A 21,243-nucleotide genomic window follows, 5' to 3' on the forward strand; every position below is an offset into this window, starting at 1 on the left:
GATGCAGGGGCCCAAGGACTTGGGCCATCTTCTGCTGCTTTCCAGGCCATAGCAGAGAGCTGGATCAGAAGTGGAGCAGCCAGGATTTGAACCAGTGTCCATATGGGATGCTGGCACTGCAGGTGGTGGCTTTCCCCGCTACGCCACAGCACCAGCCCCAACTGTCTCACTTGTCAAAGAGGACATGGGGTCTGGGGAGGGCTAGTGGCTCACCCAAGGTCATAGTCCTGAGCTCCGCCCTCCACATGATGCTCCCTTGGCCTCTCCAGGTGACTGCTAGAGGCTTTACGCTGCCTTCCCTCTCTTCATCCTTCAAGGCTGGCTGGAAATGGCACCACCTCCAAGAAGTCTTCAGAGGGGAGTATTTGCTCCCTCGCATGAATTGCACTTGTTTGGAGTCTCCGTGCAGTGATGCCTGGGGTTGGAGGCAAAAAAATGCCGAAGGGGCTAGGTGAGAGCACAGGCTCTGGAGCCCTGCAGGCCAGAACTCAGTTCCTGGCTCAGCTGACTGCTCTGGCCTTGGGGACGTTTATCTGTAAAGCGGGAAGAACCCATGTCTCCCGGCCACTGAAGGATGAAGTGAGACAGGTGCTGGAAGGCCGTCGGAAGCCCACCGCCAAGCCAGTGATTCCCATCACCGTCCCTCTCCTTCCACCCCCCACCCCAACCCTGAACTCTCCCATCTGCTGGCAACTCTCTCCCCACCTGCCCGCAATAGCTGAAGCTGGGCCAAGCTGAAGCCAGGAGACAGGACCTTGATCGGGGTCTCTCACTTGGGTGGCAGGGACCCAAGTACTTTGAGCCATCACCTCCTACCTCCCAGGGTATGTGTTAGCAAGAAGCTGGGATTGGAAGCAGGGCCGTGACTCGAACCCAGGCACTGTTGTATATAGTGTGGGCACCCCAAGCCGCACTGTAACTGCTGTGCCAGGTGCCTGTCCCTCCTCTTGATATTGAACCTGACTTCTCCCTGAGAAGAATCCAGAGAATCCTTGGCCTTTGGTGAACTCTCAGCTGATCTTTGGGACAACTATGTCTCAAAAAACCACGTGGCTGGTGTATGGTCCTGTGGCACCCACACCACCCAGAGCCCAGAGACAGCTCAGTTATGAAGGTGCTCACAAGTGGGCTGGCATCCCATGAGCAGCAAACACGCTGACCTGCCCTTTCGATCCCTAAGTCCTTTTCACCATCTTGAGTCCCTTCTTTGGTGGCCCGTGAGATGGGGAGTCCTCCCCAACCATCCCGGCCATGTCAGCTTGCCACCACATACCCTTATGACCCGAGGAACTCCTAAGTCAGCCTGCCTCCACTTCCCCCTCTGTGCAGCAAGAGCTCTCTGTCCAGGTAACCCCAGAGGCAACCCGGGGATCACAGGAAAGGGATGGCTGCGACGTTGGAGCCTTGGATACCCCTCCATGTTTCCTGCTAGACCTTGAGGTCCTCGGGGCCACTTGTTCCAGAAATGGGCCTCGAGGGCCTCTCCCCCTTGTCCCTCACCCTCAGCAGGCACCGTGGCTGGTGGGACAGATGCCCGTGCCCTGGGGCTCAGATTCCCGTGGGGACAGGAGGAGGAACAGCGAAGCCACAGATCAGTCGGCAGTGTAATAGCAGTCATCCGGGTGCCCTGGTGGCAGGCGCAGGCGGGCAGGGCCCCGCTTCACATAGGGCAGGGGCTGCGTCTGATTTATCTGAGTCTCCTCCACAGAGGACAACTTCTTATGCAAAGCAGGCCATCAATTAAAACAAAAACATTTTTCTTTGATGCCACCTGGATGCTACCGACACGCTCAGCGGCTAGAGAGGAGTTCCTTTAGCAATTCTTTTCACAAGCTGAATAATTATCTCCTAATTTATCAGTTTCATAAATCCACATTTTCATAAATCACTCTGCTAAAGGCGAGGCACACATGGAGTGTCAGCCTCAGATCCTGGGTAAGGCTATGGCGTAACGGCTAGTGTGGCATCAGGAGACAGAGCAGACTCCCGGAGAAAAGTCGAGGCAGGCTCTCTTCCTGGGTGATCAGACTTCCCACCCCATCGCGGGGCCTCCGCGACCCCGGTCTCCTTCCCTCTCCATGGAGATGCCGGTGCCCTCCTTGTCCGTTGTTGGCTCCTGGGAGTGAGCTCAGCGGTTGTCGTGTTTAGAAATTGCCTCTTGGTTACTTGTGTTTTCCTGTTGTTGCCCAACAATCAGGCATCTCCCCAGCTCCTAAGGCTGGCAGGAGATAAGCAGGCTGTAATAAATGCTCCTGCCGCGATGGTGGGTAAGATGGATGGCCCAGTCGTGGAGAAACATTTAAAAGTAAACAAAGAAATCACCAACAGTGCCACCGCCGTGCTTCTCCCGCCGATTGTAGCTTTGCACTCAGCACCTTCCACTCTGGGACCACAAACGCCATTCTCCAGCTTTGCATTGACTGCACTGGTGCCCCCTTTATTCTGTCCCTTCAGCCCACCGCCCCCCAGAGCCAACCCATCTCCTGTTCACCTGCGGCTTTCACAATGACAGCCATGCACTGCCCGCTGATGTCTTAGCCAATGGTGGACCGCCTATATGACGGCGGTGCCATAAGATGGTCTCAGCTGGTGACACTGGAGCTGTCTTAGTAAGCATGTCCCATGATGTCGACACAACAGACTTGCCGACGCATTGCTCAGGGACACACGACTGTGTAACATAACATCCCAGTCTCTGCTTCCCTGCTGTCAGATGTTGGGGTTATTGGCAGGGTTCTGTTATGACTGAACACTGACCATCTTCTTTTTTTAAAAAAGAAAGAAAAAAACCCCTACATATATATATTTGAAAGGCAAAGTGCAGAGAGAGAGAGATGTTCCGTCCCCTGGTTCACTCCCCAAATGCCTGCAACAGCCAGGTCTGGGCTGGGCTAAATCCAGGAACTCCATCCGGGTCTTCCATGTGGGTGGCAGGAACTCAAGGAGTTCCTCGAGCCATCATCTGCTACTTGCCAGGCACATTAGCAGGGAGCTGGATCGGAAGCAGAGTAGCCAGAATTCAAACCAGCACTCCGATACAAAATGCAGGCATCCCACGCAGTGGCTTAATCTGCTGTGCCCCAACACCCACCTCCTGCTTGTCTTCTTGACCAGAGCTGATGCTTGGGAATGTGCTTACTGGACAGAGATGGAACACGTGGCATTTTGTATGTTTTCATATTATTTCTGGATTGGGTCTGTGAGTTTCTGGCAGTGTCCAGCTTGCTGGATTCAGCATCATCTCATTACCATTAGAGGCTGTCTTTGTTGTGGTAATGCCTAACTTGGAGCCTTGCCCAGATGCCTAACTTGGCACCTTGCCCCGCTACTGTGTGACCTTGGACAACTTACCCACCCTCTCTGTGCCTCATCTGTAGGGTGGTTGTGAAAACTCATTGTCCTGACACAGTTGATCCTCCTGGGTCCCGGGTTCCCTATCTGTGACTTTGTCTGCTTGGTGGAACTTAACCTGTTACCCAGTAATCAATGTGGGCTGTGCTTTTGTGGTCACTCAGTAACCCGTGAAGAGTCCCTTGACACAGCCGAGGTGGTCCGAGGCAGTACCCTGCTCTCCTACTGTGAACAAGTGTTCTGTCTGTGCCCCATGCTTCCCAGTTGGGGGCTGTTTGCTGGTGATCTCACTGTCTTGGCCAGCCCCCTGAAAGAGTGCCCACAGCCGTCCAGAATCCCTAAGCATGAGAAGGCTGCAGTGCGCCTGATGGAAACAAATATGTGCGTTGGGTAAGCTTTGCGCAGGCGTAGACCAGAGTGCTCTTGGCCGTGAGGTCAATGCGAATGAGCCGGCAAGGTCCCAAGGTTACGCATTGATTGCTTCATGAAAATGGAAGGAGACGCTTGCAAGAAGCCACCCTGTATTGGCCCCAGGAACAGCGGTTCTGCGTTGGCTAATTAAGCATTCCCAGTGAACTACCACGCATGATGAGACTGTCATACATGCACTGCGAACGGACTTTGTCGGGCCTGCCTTTTATGTGATTCCCGCCATTGAGACATTTTGTAATGTTGCCCGTTTGGTGGGTACTTACTTCGTGACTACAGAGGACGCACACCTGTCGCCAGGTTGTTTGGTTGTCCGTGAATCGAGTTGAAGCGGGGGTGGGTACAGGTGTTTGTTAAAGACACTGGCCCGTTTGGGGTGACAGGAAGCAGTTCTGGGGAGACTGGAGAGCCACGTCAGGAAGGTGGACAGGACCACGCTGCAGGCTTGAGGTTTGGGCTTTAGGGAAAGCTAAACCGCAGCCCTGGCCACGCTCACGCTCAGCCCCTCCCAGCCGGAGTGTGATAGTCGTAAATTACTCGCAAGCCAGGGCCTGCGCTGACGCGGGTTTTGACTGCATTAGAATACAAAATAATACGGCATTTGAGAAATCAAGAGTGAGCGTTTGAAACACATGTATTCACTGACGCAAAAACATTGGCTGCCCAGTCTGACAAGGGGTGTTTCCTGATTTGTAGATGTGTTGGGTGAAATTTCTTAGAACCTGGGGCCCTAAAGCCCCTGTTAGCTACACATCAAAGTGTCGCCAAGGCCACAAAGTTGCTTTATCTTGGAAAACCCAGCTGTAGGCTCGCAGGGCCCGCTTGCTACCTGTGCCCCAGCCCTCCCGGGGCAGGGACCACATGCATTCCTGCTTGCTGATGTGCAACACCTTCCCTGCAGGGCTCTGTCCCCCGTGGGCATCGTGGGCCTGAGGAGAGACACTCAGCCATCACCACGGTGGTTCACTCCTCCCGGCTTGGGGGTGGCTTAGCAACAAGTGACGGTTTCTCTTCCAGGGTGCTGAAGCATTTGAAAGCCAAGGACCCCATGCAGCTACACCTGGAGCACTTGGAACAAGGGTTCTCTGTCTACGTCAACGGGGCCAATTCGGAACAGAAGCCATCGCCTCGGAAGGCCGTGCGCTCCGACTTCTCCAGGAGTGCCTCGCACGCCGAGGGGACCCACGGTGAGCGCAGCCCCTTCCCAGCCAAGCAGCAGCGCTGCTGCATGGAAGCAGTGAGGGGCTGTGGACCACCGCCTGTGTGCCGGTGACCCTGCCTGCAGAGGCCTTACTGCGCATGCATGCACTACACCTACTTCACCAGAGAGGGCGTGAGAGCGAGAAAGCGAAATCCTTGTTATTTTTCAAATGGGTCTTGGCCTCCGCTATCCTAGAGCAACACATTTCTAGCTTTTACATTTCCTGGTCTCCAGCGTCAGTCAGTTAAGGAAAAGTGTAGGGTCTTTTCGATTATTCCTGATGTTCGCTCGATCTGTCTTAACTTTAACCCAGATGTAATATTTGATTCATCATTCATTTTTGTATTTAGTTCATCCATACTGTGCACCCTGAAACAGATTTCACATGGCTAAGAAAAACACAGGCATCCTGCAGGTGTCGTAGGAAAGCTCCCAACTTAGTGTCTGGCCTAGTGTAGGCATCAGAAATGACTGGGGGGGGGGGGGGCGTTGTGGTGCGGTGGGTTAAACCGCCACTTGGGACACCCACATCCTGCAGAGGGCTGGGTTGAGTCCTGGCTCCTCTGCTTCCCATCCAGCTCCATGCTCATGGGTCATGGGAGGCAGCAGGTATTGGGTTAAGTACCTGGGCCCCTGCCACTCACGTGGGAGATTGGGATGGAGTTCTGGGGGCTCCTGGCTTTGACCTAGCCTAGTCCTGGCCATTGCAGGCATTTGGGGAGTGAGCCAGCAGATGGGAGGTTCCTCTCTCTCCCTCTCTCTCTCTCTCTCTCTCTGCCTTTCAAGTAGATAAAACTGAAACACTAAAACATTTTTTAAAATGATTGATAGTTGAATAAACAGAACAGCAGAGCACGTGGTATCAGGTCTTGATTGGGACATGTTACTGTGGGGAAGCCATTCAGTCTCCCTGTGCCTTTATTTGATCGTCTTTTAGAAAGATTTTTTATTTATTGAAAGGCAAAGGGGTGGGAGGAGGAGAGACAAAGAGAGGGGGGAGGGAGTAGATCTTACATCTGCTGGTTCACTCTCCAAATGCTTGCAACAGCCAAGACTGGCCCAGCCCAAAGCCTGGGGTCTGAAACTCCATCCAGGTCTCCCACATGGGTGGCAGGAACCTGAACTCTTGTGTCACCACCTGCTGCCTCCCAGGGTTGTGCATTAGCAAGGAGCTGGATCGGCAGTAGAGCACTCCAAGCAGTGGCATCTCACCTGCTGTACCTGCCCAGCGTCCACTCTGTTTGCCCGTCTTTAAAATGGAAACTAAAGAGGGTGCCTGTTCCTGGGTGCCAGGGTCCTGTAAGACGATCCTCTTTGTCTGAGTTGCTAGCGTGCTACTGAGCCACAAGAGAAGCATCTGAAACAAGACAGAACGAGATGGGAATGGACCCCGTCGCACCACGTTCTAGCTTGGACATCTCAGGCAGTCGGGTCCTGCCTGATCCTCAGTTTCCTCCCCTGGAAAATGGGAATAACTACACCCATGTTGCGGGCTGGCCAGGAAGAGGAAATGCTGTGAGAACCGTAAAGGGTGCGGCACATGGTGACCTCAGTGCGCGTTACTCTGATGCGCTGCTGCCTCACACACATGCAAGATCCCGCGCTGTTCAGAAACAGTGAAAATCACAGCCACACCAAGGGACAAGAAGAGGAAGTGGTGTTCCAGCCTGTTCCCCTGGGAGAACCAGGGCAGCTCAGCACGGCTTAGTCTGAGCTTCCTGGCTCCAAGGGCTGCAAGGGAAACCTGCGCCCCTCCTGGTCCAGGTTTCAGGGAGGAGCAGAGAGCAGGATTCACCATCCTGGGCGTGCCAGCAATATATTCATTCATTCACCAGTTAAATCTATCCTGTTTCCCTGGCTAGTTCAGCTAGTGACCTGGTGCACAAGCAGTGCCTTCCCAGGCCCCTGTATCTTGGAGATACATGGTTTGCACATCTCCATCTGCCTGATGGGACAGCACATTTTGCTTGTCGCCCTGCAGTGCTGACGTGCTGTGGCTCAGTTCCCCTGGTCGCTGGGTGGTTAGCCTGCTTCCTAACCACACACTCACACACACACACACACACACACACACCGCCACTGCACACAGCACTGCAGGGAGCGTCCTCCCATACAAGACTTTGGGGCACGCTGACACGCACCTTAGATGCCTGTTACGAAACACCCCTGGGCGCAAGCGAGCCATCAGCGCCTCACCAGTGTCCTCGCTGCCTCTGCCGCAGATTGTGCACGAAGAACCCTGCTTCGAGAAGCCGAAGACGCCTTGCGACACGGTTCACAGACGGCCCCCAGCAGAGTGCAGCGCCGAGGATGGCACCAGGTCTGTGGCCCCGGCTCCTGCTTTAAAATAGGGCGTGGGACGGTCGAGGGGCTGGAAACAGATCAGAGCGTTTCAGATCCCCCAGGGCAGCCGGTGGGTGTGGCTGGGCGCCCTAGTGGTGCCCGTTCTGGGCGCGCCGTCCTCTTTCTGCCGTGTGGTCCTCCCTTCTGGATAGGGTCATCCCGGCCCCACTCGGGAGCGTGGGGAGGTCAGACTCTGCTCCCTCGCAATGACTTAGTCTTACAGCAGATTTTTTATTGAGCACCTGCTGTATGCCATGCATGCTCCTAGACGCCAGGGGCAGAGTGAGTGAGTGGCACAAAGCCCTTGCCTCAGAGGATCCAGAGGTCAGTTTGAGTTGCTGCGGATGCGGCTCAGGTCAGCAGCCTGCCTTTCTGAGCAGCTATCCCGGGGACCAGGCGGGACCAAGCTTAGACACCACGTGTGTCTCCTCTCCTCGATCCTGCCAAGAGACCTCCAGGGTGCAGCCCAGTGCCTTCCTGCATGGGAGCTGAGGGGACAGGTGCTCTGAGAAGTTCAGCGAGCTCTTCAAGGTCACAGCTAAGACGTGGCAGGGTCAAGACTCCAACCTAGACCTTTGATGCCAAGTTTCTCGCTCTTGCCTGTGTTGTCCTTGATACCATATCCTGCCGCCACTCGTTCCATACCTGGCCTCAAGGTGGTCTCTGCCTTGACTACCTATTTGAATCCCCTGGGCAGATTTTTCAAACGTGGGTACCCAGGGGCTGGTTGAGCCTTTGCCTGCAGCGTGGGCATCCCATGTGGGTGCCAGTTTGTGTCCCAGCTGCTCCTGTTCTGATCCAGCTCTCTGCTATGGCCTGGGAAGGCACTGGAGGATGGCGCAAGTCCTTGGGTCTCTGCACCCACATGGGAGACCTGGAAGAAGCTCCTGGTTCCTGGCTTCAGAGGGGCCCAGCTCCAGCCATTGTGGCCATCTGGGGAGTGAACCAGTGGATGGAAGGCTTTTCTCTCAGTCCCTCCCTCTCTCTGTAGCTCTACTTCTCAAATAAATAAATAAAATCTTAAAAACAAACAAACAAACAAAAAAAAAAACACAGATACCCAAGCTCCCCTCCCAGAGACCTAACTTGGTGAGGCTTACACGGCAGGTTTTTAAATTATTATTATTGTTGTTGTTGTTATTGTTATGAACCTTGTGTTCACCAGCATTCAGAGCTGCATTTTGCCCTGTTGCAAAGGTAGGGGGCGATATAAAGGCATTCCTGGGCTTTCTGCACCCCTTTGTGCGGTTACCCTGAAGGTCATTGTGCTGCTGTCCAGACTCGGGTGCCTGGCTGGGATTGGAACCCTGGGCCGGGAACCCCAAAGCCGGTGTGATCTTTCTGCCTCCCGACAAGGGCACGCTCAAGTGTGTGCTTCCTGGGGGAAGGCTGTCCCTGCCTTATCTCCACACCGGTGCAGGCGGCCCTGAGGCCTGCTTCTGTCCCCAGCCATGAATGTTAATTTCTCATTAGCGAGGCCTTTTCTCCACCTCTCACTCCTGACAGTTCTTGGAGTGGTTCTGAGTGCCTTCTATTATCAGGAGCCATATTTGTGTCTTCCTGGCTGTGACTTCATGGCCGGCCCCAGACTCCGCGCCATTTAAAAGACTTGGCCTCGGATTAATTAGCGTCCTTCCCCAGCCTCTCCTTGAGGTCCTCGCTTCGCAGCACCTAATCATGCCTAATTTCCTGGCTTCCCGAGGCTCCGAGGGCTGTGATTGTCCTTCTGCACTCCATCAGTCGGGGTCACTCAGTGCCTGCCCGAAGAGACCACTCCGGCTATTTTAAGCAGAAAGGGCTGTGGTGCAGAGAATCCGGGTGCTGGCACAAGCCTTGGGCCAGCGTGAGGAGTGGGCTCTGAGCTGAGCCTGCAGGAATGATGATGGGAGGGAAGCCACTTAGCCGTCAGCTGCCTGGCGGGGACCAGAAGCAGAAGGTCTCCTGAGCTGCTGTCTGGGAATCAGGAAGCCAACCTTTGGCCTCAAGATGTCCCTGTGCCTGTGAGCACTGCCCTGGAAGGAAGACCCTGCCCACGGCCTGGCCACCTGTGCTCAGCACTGAAACAGCCTGCGTCTGTCCCCTCCTTTCCTCACTTCTGCTTTCCCTGTCTTGTGAGGCCACCTGATTGGTGACCCTAAATCATACCTGGAGCCCAAGGGAAACTGAGAAGTACCGCGTTTGGCTCTCTGATCTCTACCAATCAGCCGGGCCCCCTAGGAGGAGAGTGGCACAAAGCCTAATGCCCTTCCCCTGCCATGGGCTCTAGGCCACCCAAATGTGGCTCCCAGAGATTTAGACAAATGGGGACTGGATGGAGGGAGCATTCATTTCGTGAACAAAATCATCCACTAATTTCACCTGCCAGGGCCCAGGCACCGTGCTAGGCTCTGGAGTTACAGAAAAAAAATCAAAGAAGGCTCAGCTCCTGCCCTGGGAGTGCTGGCTGTGACCCCGTGGGGAGGCTGCCCAGCCGGGAGGAGGGTGTGACGGTTATGTAAAGCATATGGCCTGCTGGAGCCTGGAAGTCAGCAGCTTGAGGATGATGGGCACACTTGCCTCCAGATCATGCGTGGTGCCCGCAGTGTAACAAAGACCTCGGTTCCTGCCAACATTTATATTTCAAAGTTGTTGTTTAAGTTTTTTTTTTTTTTTTTTTTTAACTTTGAAAGAGTTATAGCGAGAGAGGGAGAGACAGAGAGATCTTCCATCCGCTGGTTCCTAATTCCCCAGATGGCTGTAATGGTCAGTGGTGTCTAGGCTGAAGCCAGGAGCCAGGAGTTTCATCCAAGTCTCCCATGTGAATGGCAGGGGCCCAAACACTTGGGCCATCCTCCGCTGCTTTTCCTAGGCCATTAGCAGGGAGCTGGATTGGAAGTAGAGCAGCTGGGACTAGACCGGTGCCCATATGGTATGCCAGTGTCTCAGGTCGTGGCTTTACCTGCTACACCACAACACTGGCCCCGAAAGATTTTGTATAGAAAATATCTGGAGTCCTATTTCCTTGGAAAAATGGAAGTTGTGGCTCCCAAGCTGGGCTGTCCTAGTGTTAGGCAGCCACCAGCAGTCGTCCCCTGGGAGCAGGGCACAAGGCCTCTTGTTGGCCGCAGGCCCCACCACTCCCTTAGAGCCCCGAAGCTGAGGCCTGTGGCCATTGCAGTTTATTCTCAGGCTTGGGCCGCTGCCTTTCTCCTTCCAGGTTTCCATTTCCCACTGGCTCATGGGGGCATTTGGGTTTTGGGGTCCCCAGACAGTGGGAGGGAATAGGCTTTGGACACTTATTAACTGTGTGTCCTGGAGCAGGTAACACAGCATCTCTGAGCCATGCGCCTTGCTAACCCAGCTGTGTGCCCTGTTAGGCGACACAACCTCTCTCGGCTTTGGTCCCGTGGTTGCTGTGAAGGCTGTGTGCAGTGTGCAGTGTGGGAAAGGGGTGGTCCATCAGAGAGGGACTGTCTGCAGTGTCAGGGTGGGAGCACCTGGGGCAGGTGGCACGTACACCCGAGAAATTGTCAAGAGCAGCCTGGGTTCAAGGCCGTGGCTCCACCCCCCAGTAGTTGAGCGGTCTCAGGTAAGTTGTGTCACCTTGTGCTTTGTGGAGCAGAGTCGGTAACATCGCCTGCCCTGGGTAGAGTCGCTAAGGATCGGCTGGGCCAGTGCCTCGCCAGTGCCTTGTGAATAAGAGGCCTGACCACTGCTGGATTCCATCGGGTCTGGACGGGGAGGGCAGCTGGCCTGGAGACCCCGGGGCTCCTCGCTGCAGCAGGGCCCTGTACCCACTCGGCCCTTCCCTCCGGGCTTGTCCTGGTGCCCCTCCTAAGGTTGGGGCACAGGATGGGTGCTGGGGTCGCAGCAGGCAAGTGTGGCTGGCCTGGGCCCTGCGCCCCTGGAGCTCCTGCTACAGGGAGTTGGTAGGAGGCCAAGGGCAAGCACGTTGATACACAAGGAGAGAAAACACACGCGTCTGCCGCAGCTTCGTCCCCCGGGGCCCTGGCTGCGCGGAGACTGCGCGGCAGCCCGTGGCAGCCCCAGGGAGCTACAGGGGAGTGTGCCCCAGGTAGAAGGCACAGTGGGGGGCGGGCAGTGGAAGGGGCTAGGGCAGGCAGCGGGCATGACCAGTACACTGCAGTGGAGAGGGCGCGGGGGGCTTTGGGGTCATAGATGGGCGGGGCTGGATCACACAGTACCTGGAAGACAACCACAAGGAGCTTGGATTTTAATCCAGATGTGAGGAGCTGCCCCAGAGGGTTGAAAGAGGAGGCCACGTCTGGGTGCTTCAGGGATGGTTCCCAGCTGCTGTGTGCAGGAAGCACTTTGCAGAGGGCGCTGGGAGCCAAACGCAGCTCTCTTCTCTCCACCTCCCGGCGCAGCCCCCCACTCTCCGGCCTCTGTTCTCTGGCCCCCCGCACCTGCTCCATGTCAGGTTTTCACTCCCTCAATATGCGGTAGTTGACATTTTCCAAGAGCGAGACCACCTGACTCTGCCAGCCCCTCTTCGTTCCTCGGGCGCACAGCCTGGGTGTGCTGCTCACTCCTGCGTCTGCGGCTGCAGCTGGAGCTGGGGCCAGGTTGTCCGAGGCAAAGCCCCCTGGCCCTCGAGCTGCCCGTGAAGCAGGCACTGTGGGCCCAGAGCTTCTCCCGGAGGAGACGAGAGCCAGGATGGCACAAATAGACTTGGTGTGCCCACCACGCCGATGTCACTGTCACGAGGGAGAGGGGGCTGGGCTGGTCCCTGAGAAGCAGGGTGCTGTGGGGCACATAGACAGTCTCTTTGTCCTAGCCCCTTCCTCATGGGCCCCGCCACCCTCAGAGGCAGCCAGGGGTGGGCGGAGTGGTTAGGCAGCAAAATCCCCAATGCCCAGTGACCAGTTCTCAAAAGCCACGCCCTCTGGAGAGAGACCACAGCCTTCTCCCAGTCTGGGGGCTTCTCCCAATGACAGTGCCCACCAGGAGTACCAGCAGGACTGATCACTCCATTTAGGCACAGCTGGGATGACAAGGGACACAGTGGTATGACACAGTGGTCCCAATACACAGCAAGTGCCTGGAGTCGCAGCTGTATTTCCAGCCAGCCCTGTGTTACCCACCCCTCCCAGCTCACCCTCTTCCCTCCTCTACTGGCTCCCCAGAACTCTGTGGCACCCCACATCCCAGGGTCACGGACCACACACAGTACGTTAGCCTCTTCCTGTGGCGCAGGTTTCCCTTCTGATGGTCTTGCACAGCACTAAGGGAGCCCTCTGGGGTAGAGCTGCCTCACAGGTGCCCAGGCCTAAAGGTCCCCGGATCACCAAGTCATTCAGACACCCGTGCCGCTAACACCCTTTCCCAACACCCCGATGCCAGGGCTCTGGAGGTTAATGGTGGCGGCCGTGCAGGCTTCCAGGCTGCCACTTTGGCCGTGGAATAGGCTGTGGTGATAAATGGGCTCTTGCTCCTACTGTCCTTCCCCCCCACCCCCACCCCCACCCCCACTTCCAGGCCTTAGATCTTTCTGCTGCTATCAGTGGATTAAGATTTATGGCTTCCTCAGCCTTGTAATACTTGGGTGGACAGCGGCCTAATCAACACAGCCGTCGTTTACCAAAATGCTGTCAGATTTGATGAACGTCGGCGGCGCCCAGCATTAAATTGGTAGTGAAGGGATTGGCCTTCCACAATTTACTGTGGGGTGGGCTTTCCTTAAAGGTCTCAAAAGCAAGTTCATTGCGATGATTAAAGCAGAGGCTCTGCTCCCCCTCCTCTGCCACATCCGGTTTCTTGTTGTGGCCAAGGCGGCCGAAGTACCTTCTGGAAAGCTCGCCGGTGCAAATGTGAAGCAGTGGGGGCCCTTTCCTTTGCCATCCTCTTTCTCTTTCTGAGCTGCGAAACCCCCACAGTGAGGACAATAAGCGTCGGCCTTTCCCGTGACCTTGCCCAACACAGACTGTCCGCGCAGCAAGCGCTGTTACTTGGAGGAGATCAGACAAATACGGGAAGGACAGATCAAGCGAGGCGCTCCCCACCCCAGGCCTGCCTTGGTCCCCGGTGTCAGGACCCTTCTACCTCTAGAGGGAGCCATTGACATAGCGCACAACCTGCACAACCCTACAGGGCCGCCCCCAGCTTTGCTCTTTTTTTTTTTCTTATGGTACTTGACAGTAAGCTTAGAGCCCGCTGCAGAGAGGGGCGGCAGATACAGATAACCCTGAGTGTGCACTGGGCCGAGCGTGGCCTTGGGCCGGCCAGCGGGGACGTGAGGATTTGGGTGGCAGGGTTCTGAAAGCCTCCCCCTTTGCAGACGTCTCAAGAGTCCGCCCAGGTCTGGGCGCTGCGAGTAGGCAGGAAAGAGCAGCCGCTTGGGAACGCCCACTCCTGGTGGAGCAGCGTGCCAGGCAGGGAGCCAGCCAGGATCGAAGTCACCATGCCGTGCAAGGGCGTGTGGAGGGTGGGAGGCAGGGAGAGCAGGCCTGCTCGTGCGGGCCGAGTGAGAACCTGCCTGTCTCCTCCCAGGGCCTCCCCAGGGCTGGCGGCGGGCGAGCGGGCCAGATGGTGGCTCTGTCTACTCTTCCCTCCCTCCTCAGGCACCCACTCAGCATGAGACACTCTTTCTGGACCCTGGTCATTTTTTTATATGTCGCTTCATAAGCACATTCTTCCGTTGTGGGTGCAGGGCAGGGCCTCGGTGTTTAGGTGTTCTTCGCCGTCTTGCCATGCTTCCAGAAGCTTCTGTGCAGTCAGTGCTCAGTGAGGACTTTGCCGACTCTGGGCCTGAATGCCCACTGCAAACCTGCGTTTGCCCCTTGGTGATGTTGGTGAAACCAGGGTGTTGTTGAACCGCTGGGAGGCGAGGCTGGGAAAACTGCAGAAGCAAAAGATACCTGGGCCCTCTCCTGGAGTGCTGGAGCCCTTCCCTGTATTTTAAAATTCAAATCAGAGGCAAAGCTGTCTTCTTCCCAACTCTCTCTCTCTCAAATTTATTTTCATTTTAAGGGAAAGACAGACAGAGAGAGAGAAAAACAGAGATCATCCATCCCCTGATGCTGGGCCAGGCTGAAGACTGGAGCCTGGAACTCCATCCAGGTCTCCTACGTGGGTGGCAGGGACCCGAGCCCTTGAGTCCTCTCGAGCTGCCTGCCAGGGTGCGTGTTAGCAGGAAGCTGTGATGGCAAGTGGAGAGGCCTGGGAGCAAAGCAGGCGCTCTGACATGGGACGCGGGCTTCCCAGGCATTGTCTTAGCTGCACCCACTGCCTGGCCCCATCCCGGTTCCATGACTTGCTCTCCTACGTTCAGCTGTGGCTGGGCCCAGTGGCTCAGACCACGTCAGAGGACGCATTGCTTTCAGCTCTGCTTTTCCTCCTGTGCCCCGTGGAGTACCGGGAGTTACCAGAAGCTCCCGCTTCCGATCTGACGCCTGTTGTTGCCTTTCTTGGGTTCCCCTGAACCAGTCACCATGAACCATGCTCTGATTGACCAGGCCTGCGTCACAGCTCCGTCCGCCCCTGGGAGGGAACTCAGTTCCACTTGGATTAGCAGGCCAAGGAGTGAGGAGAGGATTTCCCAGAAGAGCAGGGTGTTTTGCTAGGACACAGGGCATTGCGTGCCAGACAGCCAGACACAGTGGTTCTATTGTTAAAATGCACCTGCTGACTCCTAAGGCGAGGGGCCAGGGGCACTGAAATTCTGCCATCTTCATAAGTCCCAAGGCCCTAGTCAAGGCCGCTCCCTTTCTAGACCAAAGATCAGAACCCCGCGGGAGGGGCCGGGCCCCACCTGAGGCACTGGCTGGTGCTGGGGAGTCAGGCTCCTCCTTAGGCCTGGGCTCAAACCTACAGGCCCTCCCCCCTCTTCCTCACACTCCCCCTCCCCCAGAAGGCTCCTGGCATTTGGACATTACTAGGGGTTCCTGCAGAGGAGGGGGGGCGCTTGTTGAACATGTCCCAGGGAGTCCATCTCAGCAGTGAAGTCAGAGTCTTTACAGCCTCATCCTGGCTGAGGCAGGGTGCCTCCAGGAGTGTCCTGGCCTGGAAGCCTCCAGGGGACCTGCGCCCTGTGAGGTGCTTCCCTCCTCAGATCTTGCTGCTGGCACTTGCTCGGCTCTGAGAGCGAGTGGGCAGAGCCCGGGAGAAAGCCACGTGTCACTTGGTGCCAGAGCCCAGGGCAGCCAAGCACGTGGTCAGGAGGGCACAGCAGAGTGGGAGGAGGTGGAGGGAACGGCACAGGGCACTCAGAGTCCAGAGGGGCTTCTGGAAGGTTCTGGAAGCAAACAATGGTACCTTCCTTCTGCACCTCTTCTCTCTGTTCACAGAGACTTCCCAGCTGCTTTTCCAGCCCCTTGCACTCTCTCGTTCCAAGCTCTTTGCCCTGAGTCATCTGTGGCTTACCCGCTGCCTGCCTCCTGTACCTCAGATCTTCGCAGGCAATTCTCTAATCCCGCTTGGTCTCTGCTGTCGCCAGGTGGGGCACATTTATCCCTCTTGGGCCTGCTGAGGCAGTGTCCTATGGTGGCTTAGAACAGGGATTGGTTGGCAAACTGCAGTCCCCGGGCCGAATCCGGCCTCAGCCTGTTCTTATAAACCAAGTGTGATTGGAACCTGGCCAGCCCATTTGTTTCGGCTTTGTCTGGGGCTGTGTTCGAGCTACAGTGGGACAGTTGAGTATTACAGCAGCGAGCACACACTGGCAGGGTGTGAGATGTGTACTCTCCAGCCGTTTACAGGAAAAGCTGGCCGGTCGCGGTGGGTTGTCTGGCCTCTGGAGCCACGCCACTGGGGTTTAACACTAGGCTCCGTGGCTTCTTAGTGGGGCGACCTTGGATGAGCACCTAATGTCCTTGGGCCTCATTTTCCCCTGGGGGTGTGTCGTGAGCGAATGCACCGTGGAGTATTGGGTGACATGGCAGCTGCAGTGGCAGCACTGAGGGGAGCAGGAGGCGTGCCACAGCGTGAGCTTTGATCACTCCGTGGACGTTTGGCACAGGGGTTAAGCCACCAGCTGGGACGCTCACGTCCTGTGTTACCATGTCTGGTTCAAGTCCCAACTCTGCTTCCCATCCAGCTTCCTCCTAATGTGCACCCTGGGTGGCAGCAGGTGTTGACCCAAGTACTTGGGTCCCTGCCACTCATGTGAGAGACCCGGATGGAGTTCTGGGCTCCTGGCTGGCCCAGCCCTGGCTATTGTGGGCATTTGGGGATTAAATCAGCAGATAGGAGATCTTTTGCTGCCTACCTCTCTACCCCTAAAATAAGTAGATTAAATGAATGAATTTGAAGAAGAAGAGAGCCCTGGCCTGAGTTGCAGGTCGTGTGGGGCCATAAGGCTCCAACATGCTACATTTCCTAAGCATGTGGGGAAGCGGAACCTCACACGGGGTGGAAGGGTCTTGCCAGGGCCTCGGGGAAAGTAACGCCTGACTTGCCTTGAACTCGGGTTCTGGAGTCAGGACTCGGGCTCTGTGTCTTCTACCACTCAGCCACAGGACCAGGACAAGCACAGGCAAGGCGCCTTGCGCAGATCTGAGGGGGTCTCATAGTCAGATTTGCATACGTGCACGTTGGCACCCAAGAGTGAGGCCATTTCCAATAGCGCCCTGGGCACCACGCTCACCCCACACCAGTCTGGGCCCTGCTCACAGCCAGATCTGCCTCCAGCCTGGGAACACGCGGCAGTTTCTCCAGCTGATGAGTGGATGATGTTGTTGGCTTGCTTTTAGGGTCCATGTTGGAGGAAATGTGTCCCCTCCTTTGGTAGGGGGAGGTCCGGGCACCTGTGCAGAGCTGTTGGCACATGAGTGGGTGCCTCTCCAGCCCCAGCCTGCTCCCTTGTGTATCGTCCTCACAGCGTGAGTGCCGCTTTGGCACATGGGGAAGCTGGTGCCTGGGGTGTCAGGGGACGTGCCCTGCCTAGGTCATACAGGGAGTTAGCATCAGGGTTCCGGGAACTGAGCCAATCTGCCTGAGGTTAGATCTCAGGCTGTTCACCACGCATGGCCCACTGTGATACAGCCACAGGAGTGTCACTGGACTTGAGTTCCCCTGTAAGTAACCATGACGGCTCAGACTGCCGTGTGGAGGCAGGCAGCCTGTAGGAGACGGGTGGTTGGTGCCACCAGCAACCCAGGCTTCCTCTGTTTTTCCTCCGGGCCACCCTGAAATGTGGCTTTCTTCCTTGTCCTCAGGCATCTTGCCACCTCCACAGAATCAGGCAGTGGACAGCTGTTGTGTGGGCAGAGAGCGCTGTCTCCAAACTTACCTAGGATTTGGGTACGTGGAAGAGATTTGGGAGAAGGGCATTCAAATTGGGTGAACAGCATGAGCAAAGGCACAGGGGTCGGAGAGGTTAGGGCACAGGTGAGGGTCAAGACTGTCAGAAGGAACATAATTGCTATTTATGTTGGTCTAAGCCAAAGAGAAAGGGTCACTGGACTTGCTTCAGGTGCAGCTGGATCCAGGGCATCTACACAAATTCATCAGAACTCCACTTCAGCCTGTCAGCTCCTCTCCTCTCTGTGTTAGGACAGGACGGCCCTTAGCAGCTGCTGGCACACTTTACCACTCCTACAGCAGAGAGCTCCTCCCCGTGGCTCTAGCAGGAGTCCCAGGGCCATCCTCCTTGGCTGCCGTGGCTCCAGGCCCATCTCGGAATCTGCAGGCTAGGGCCTGTTGTGAGAGGTGGATGGGCTGATCAGCCAGACCTGACTCTCACTCCCACGCTTGGGCCACACATGTGTTCCGAGTCAGGAGGGGGAGGTGGAGGTATTTCCTGATGGGCGCTCCTCGGCTGCAGGTGGTTCTGTTTGGCCCGATTGCCAGGCGTGCGAGTGCGTGCCCAGGAATCAGAAGTGGGGCCATGGGCTGCATCACAGAGGACTCTGCCTTTCTCCATGAGGGCACAGGCCTGGCTGCTCTCACAGCAGGGCCCCGGTCACGCAGGCTTGAGCAGCACAGAAGCTCATGTCTCTGGCAGGACACGGCTGAGGCAGGAGCAGGCAGCCCGGGGATCATGGGAGAAGCCAGGCACCAACTCTGTGCCGTGGCATCTTCCAGATGTCCCTCCCTCCCCACAGCCCCGGACAGCTCACTGCCTCCTCCACCCAGGGCCAGGGGAGCCCAGCTTCTTCCTTTTAAGGGCACAGCCTAGAACAGGCACCCATCCTGCCTCCTACCTGCACCTCGGGGCTCCTGCCCAGCCGCAGGGGATTCTGGGAACTCAGTGCAGGAGGAGAAGGGGACATGGATATTGGGTGTCAGCCCACAGCCTGCCACACCAGGTGTATTAATTCTGCTTTGTGTTGCTCTAAACAAAGCAGCCCAGAACAGTGTCTTGGGAAAGAGAAGGTTTATTTCAGCTTCTGGTTTGCAGGTTGTTGTTCAGGCTCAGGAGGCCCCATGGGCTGGCATCCACGTAGGCTGCTCGTAGGAGGTGTGGACGATGATCATGGGGTGAGCCCGGAGTGGAGAGACAAAACCTAGGCTGATCTTGAACTCACAAAATGATCTTTTTTTTAAGATTATTTATTTATTTATTTGAAAGGCAGAATTACAGAAAAGCAGAGGCAGGAGAGAGAGAGAGAGAGAGAGAGAGAGAGAGAGAGAGAGAGAGGTCTTCTATCTGCTGGTTCACTCCCCAAATGACCGTTAACAGCTGAGCTGATCCAAAGCCAGGAGCCAGGAGCTTCCTCGAGGTTTCCCACGTGGGTACAGGGGCCCAAGGCCACAGCAGAGAGCTGGATTGGAAGTGGAGCAGCAGGACTTGAACTGGCACCCATATGGGATGCTGGCACTGTAGGTGACAGCCTTACCTGCTATGCCAAAAGTGCCGCCCCCAAAAAATGATCAAAATCACTTGCTCACAAGGCCCTTTTTGAGAAGCTGAATACTTCCCAAAGGCCTGATCATCTCAAATGGAAAGGGTTTTTTTTTTTAAAAAAAGATTTATTTTATTTATTTGAAAGACAGAGTTACAGAGAGAGGTAGAGACAGAGAGAGAGGTCTTCCATCCACTGGTTCACTCCCCAGATGGCTGCAATGGCTGGAGCTGGGCCGATCTGAAGCCAGGAGCTTCTTCCGGGTCTTCCATGCGAGTGCAGGGGCCCAAGGACTTGGGCCATCCTCCACTTCCTTCCCAGACCATAGCAGAGAGCTGGATTGGAAGAGGAGAAGCTGGGACTAGAACCGGTGCCCATATGGGATACCAGCACTGCAGGCCAGGGCTTTAACCCACTGCGCCACAGCGCCACTGCACCACTGTGCCACAGCGCCAGCCCCAGAAAGGTTGTTTTTAAGAATTCTGCGGCACATACTTGGGAAATTCCAATAAGAGGCAGTGAAGACTTCTAAGCCCAGGTGGCCCGACCCACATGGTGCCGGCCTGTGTGAGACCCCCCAGCTGCGCCAGACTCCTGTGCTCAGCCCCTCCCGTGCTAGTCCACGTCCCTGGGAGGAACACAGACATTCACTACCCCCATCTCTGAATCTGTCTCAATTTTTGTGCATAGAGATCGGTGCAGATCCGAACAGAAGCCGGCTCGAGGCTCCACATCGAACCCCCCGTGGACTACTCGGAAGATTTTGAGTCGACTGAGGATGCCGATGCCAAGACCATGGATGTTTCTGGGGATCGTCCACAGGTAGGGATTGGCCATGGCCTTGTGCCATGAGCTCAGGGCTCCGGTGGCCCTTGGGACACTTTCCATCAGTTATTCATGCCATTGTCCTCACTCGCACCTGGGTCCCTCCCTCCTGTATTCATCTCAACACACTTTGATGAGCACGTGGGCTGGGTGCTAGATGCCGGTGTCCCCAGGTCAGTGAGGCTGGGGTCTGATACCCCACATAGCCCCTCGATGGCACAGAGCAGCTGAGAAGTGAGGACAAAGCATGGGGGGAAGGGAGGAGGGGACTGGCGTCCAGGAAGGCTCCCCAGAGGGAGTGACTTCACCCTGGGTCAGAGTTTAGTGGGGAAAGGTAGGCAGGCAGAGCTGGCGCTCTGTCTGTCTACATATGTAGACGTGCACTGTTACTGCCGTAGGTAGCAGAGAACGCAAGCACAAACTGCTGTGGCTCAGGGTCCTCGTGGTCAGTGCGTGACTTTGCCAGCTGCTCACTCCCATCGTACTCAGACTGCCATATCCTCTCAACTGCAGTAGTAGGAGGGAGTCTTCCTAAGTTCATGGGAACACAGAGTAGGAAAAAAAAATGCAAAAAATAAGCATCTTTCAATTCAATTTTTCCATGGACTTTAAACTTTTTAATAATTATTATTTCCTTGAGAAGCAGAGAGAGAGCTCGCTCGCATCTGCTGGTTCACACCCCAAATGCCCACAATGGCTGGGACCAGGGCCCCACTGAAGCTAATCGTAGTCTGAAGCCACATGTGGGTGGCTTCACTTGAACCATCACCTGCTGCCCCCCGGGAAAGGTACTAGCAGGAAGCTTAGGGTCAGGAGCCAGAGGCAGGCTCAAACCCAGGCACTGCGACATGGAATGAGGGCCTCCTACGCTGTGCCTTAACCACTAGGCTAAATGCCCACCCCTCCCCAAACTTCTGCAAGTCCCCTCGTGTATCCCAGTCTTGCCTTGAGCAGGCATCTGTCGTGCACCTGTTATTGGGCTTCAGGCTCTGTCCCAGACACCAGAGACAGAGCAATGGACAGAACTGCTGAGACATTTATTCTTAAACAACTTACATTATTATTCTCCAAACGGGAGACAGACCATAAAGAAAACCAAAGGAACAAGCAGTGAGATCATTTCAGGTACTGATGTATTCTCAGGAAGGTAGGACAGTAAGATGGTATGGGAGAGAGGGAAGGAGGGCCTCTCCTAGGTATGACATTTCAGCTGAATGGTGATGGGTAAGCAGGCGCAGCTTGGGAAGCAGCAATGGGAAAAGCATTCCAGGCAGAGGGAACAGCAAGTGTAGTGGGTGTGAGGCTGGGCTT

General features: G+C 55.9%; 1 protein-coding gene across 3 annotated transcripts in view; it reads left to right on the forward strand.

The window, feature by feature from the left end:
• The window catches only part of LOC133754346 (katanin-interacting protein-like), an 85,456-nt gene extending 65,283 nt beyond the window's left edge, over positions 1–20,173 (forward strand). For all 3 annotated transcript variants that reach the window (XM_062184808.1, XM_062184809.1, XM_062184810.1), the window contains 3 exons: positions 4,798–4,967; positions 7,204–7,301; positions 19,798–20,173. In XM_062184808.1, the coding sequence (XP_062040792.1) occupies positions 4,798–4,967; positions 7,204–7,301; positions 19,798–19,959 (430 nt within the window). In that variant the 3' untranslated portion in view covers positions 19,960–20,173. The remainder of the gene's footprint in view (positions 1–4,797; positions 4,968–7,203; positions 7,302–19,797) is intronic.
• Positions 20,174–21,243: the final 1,070 nt, after the last annotated feature.

Source organism: Lepus europaeus (assembly GCF_033115175.1).
Source record: "Lepus europaeus isolate LE1 chromosome 21 unlocalized genomic scaffold, mLepTim1.pri SUPER_21_unloc_6, whole genome shotgun sequence".
Taxonomy (NCBI): domain Eukaryota; kingdom Metazoa; phylum Chordata; class Mammalia; order Lagomorpha; family Leporidae; genus Lepus; species Lepus europaeus.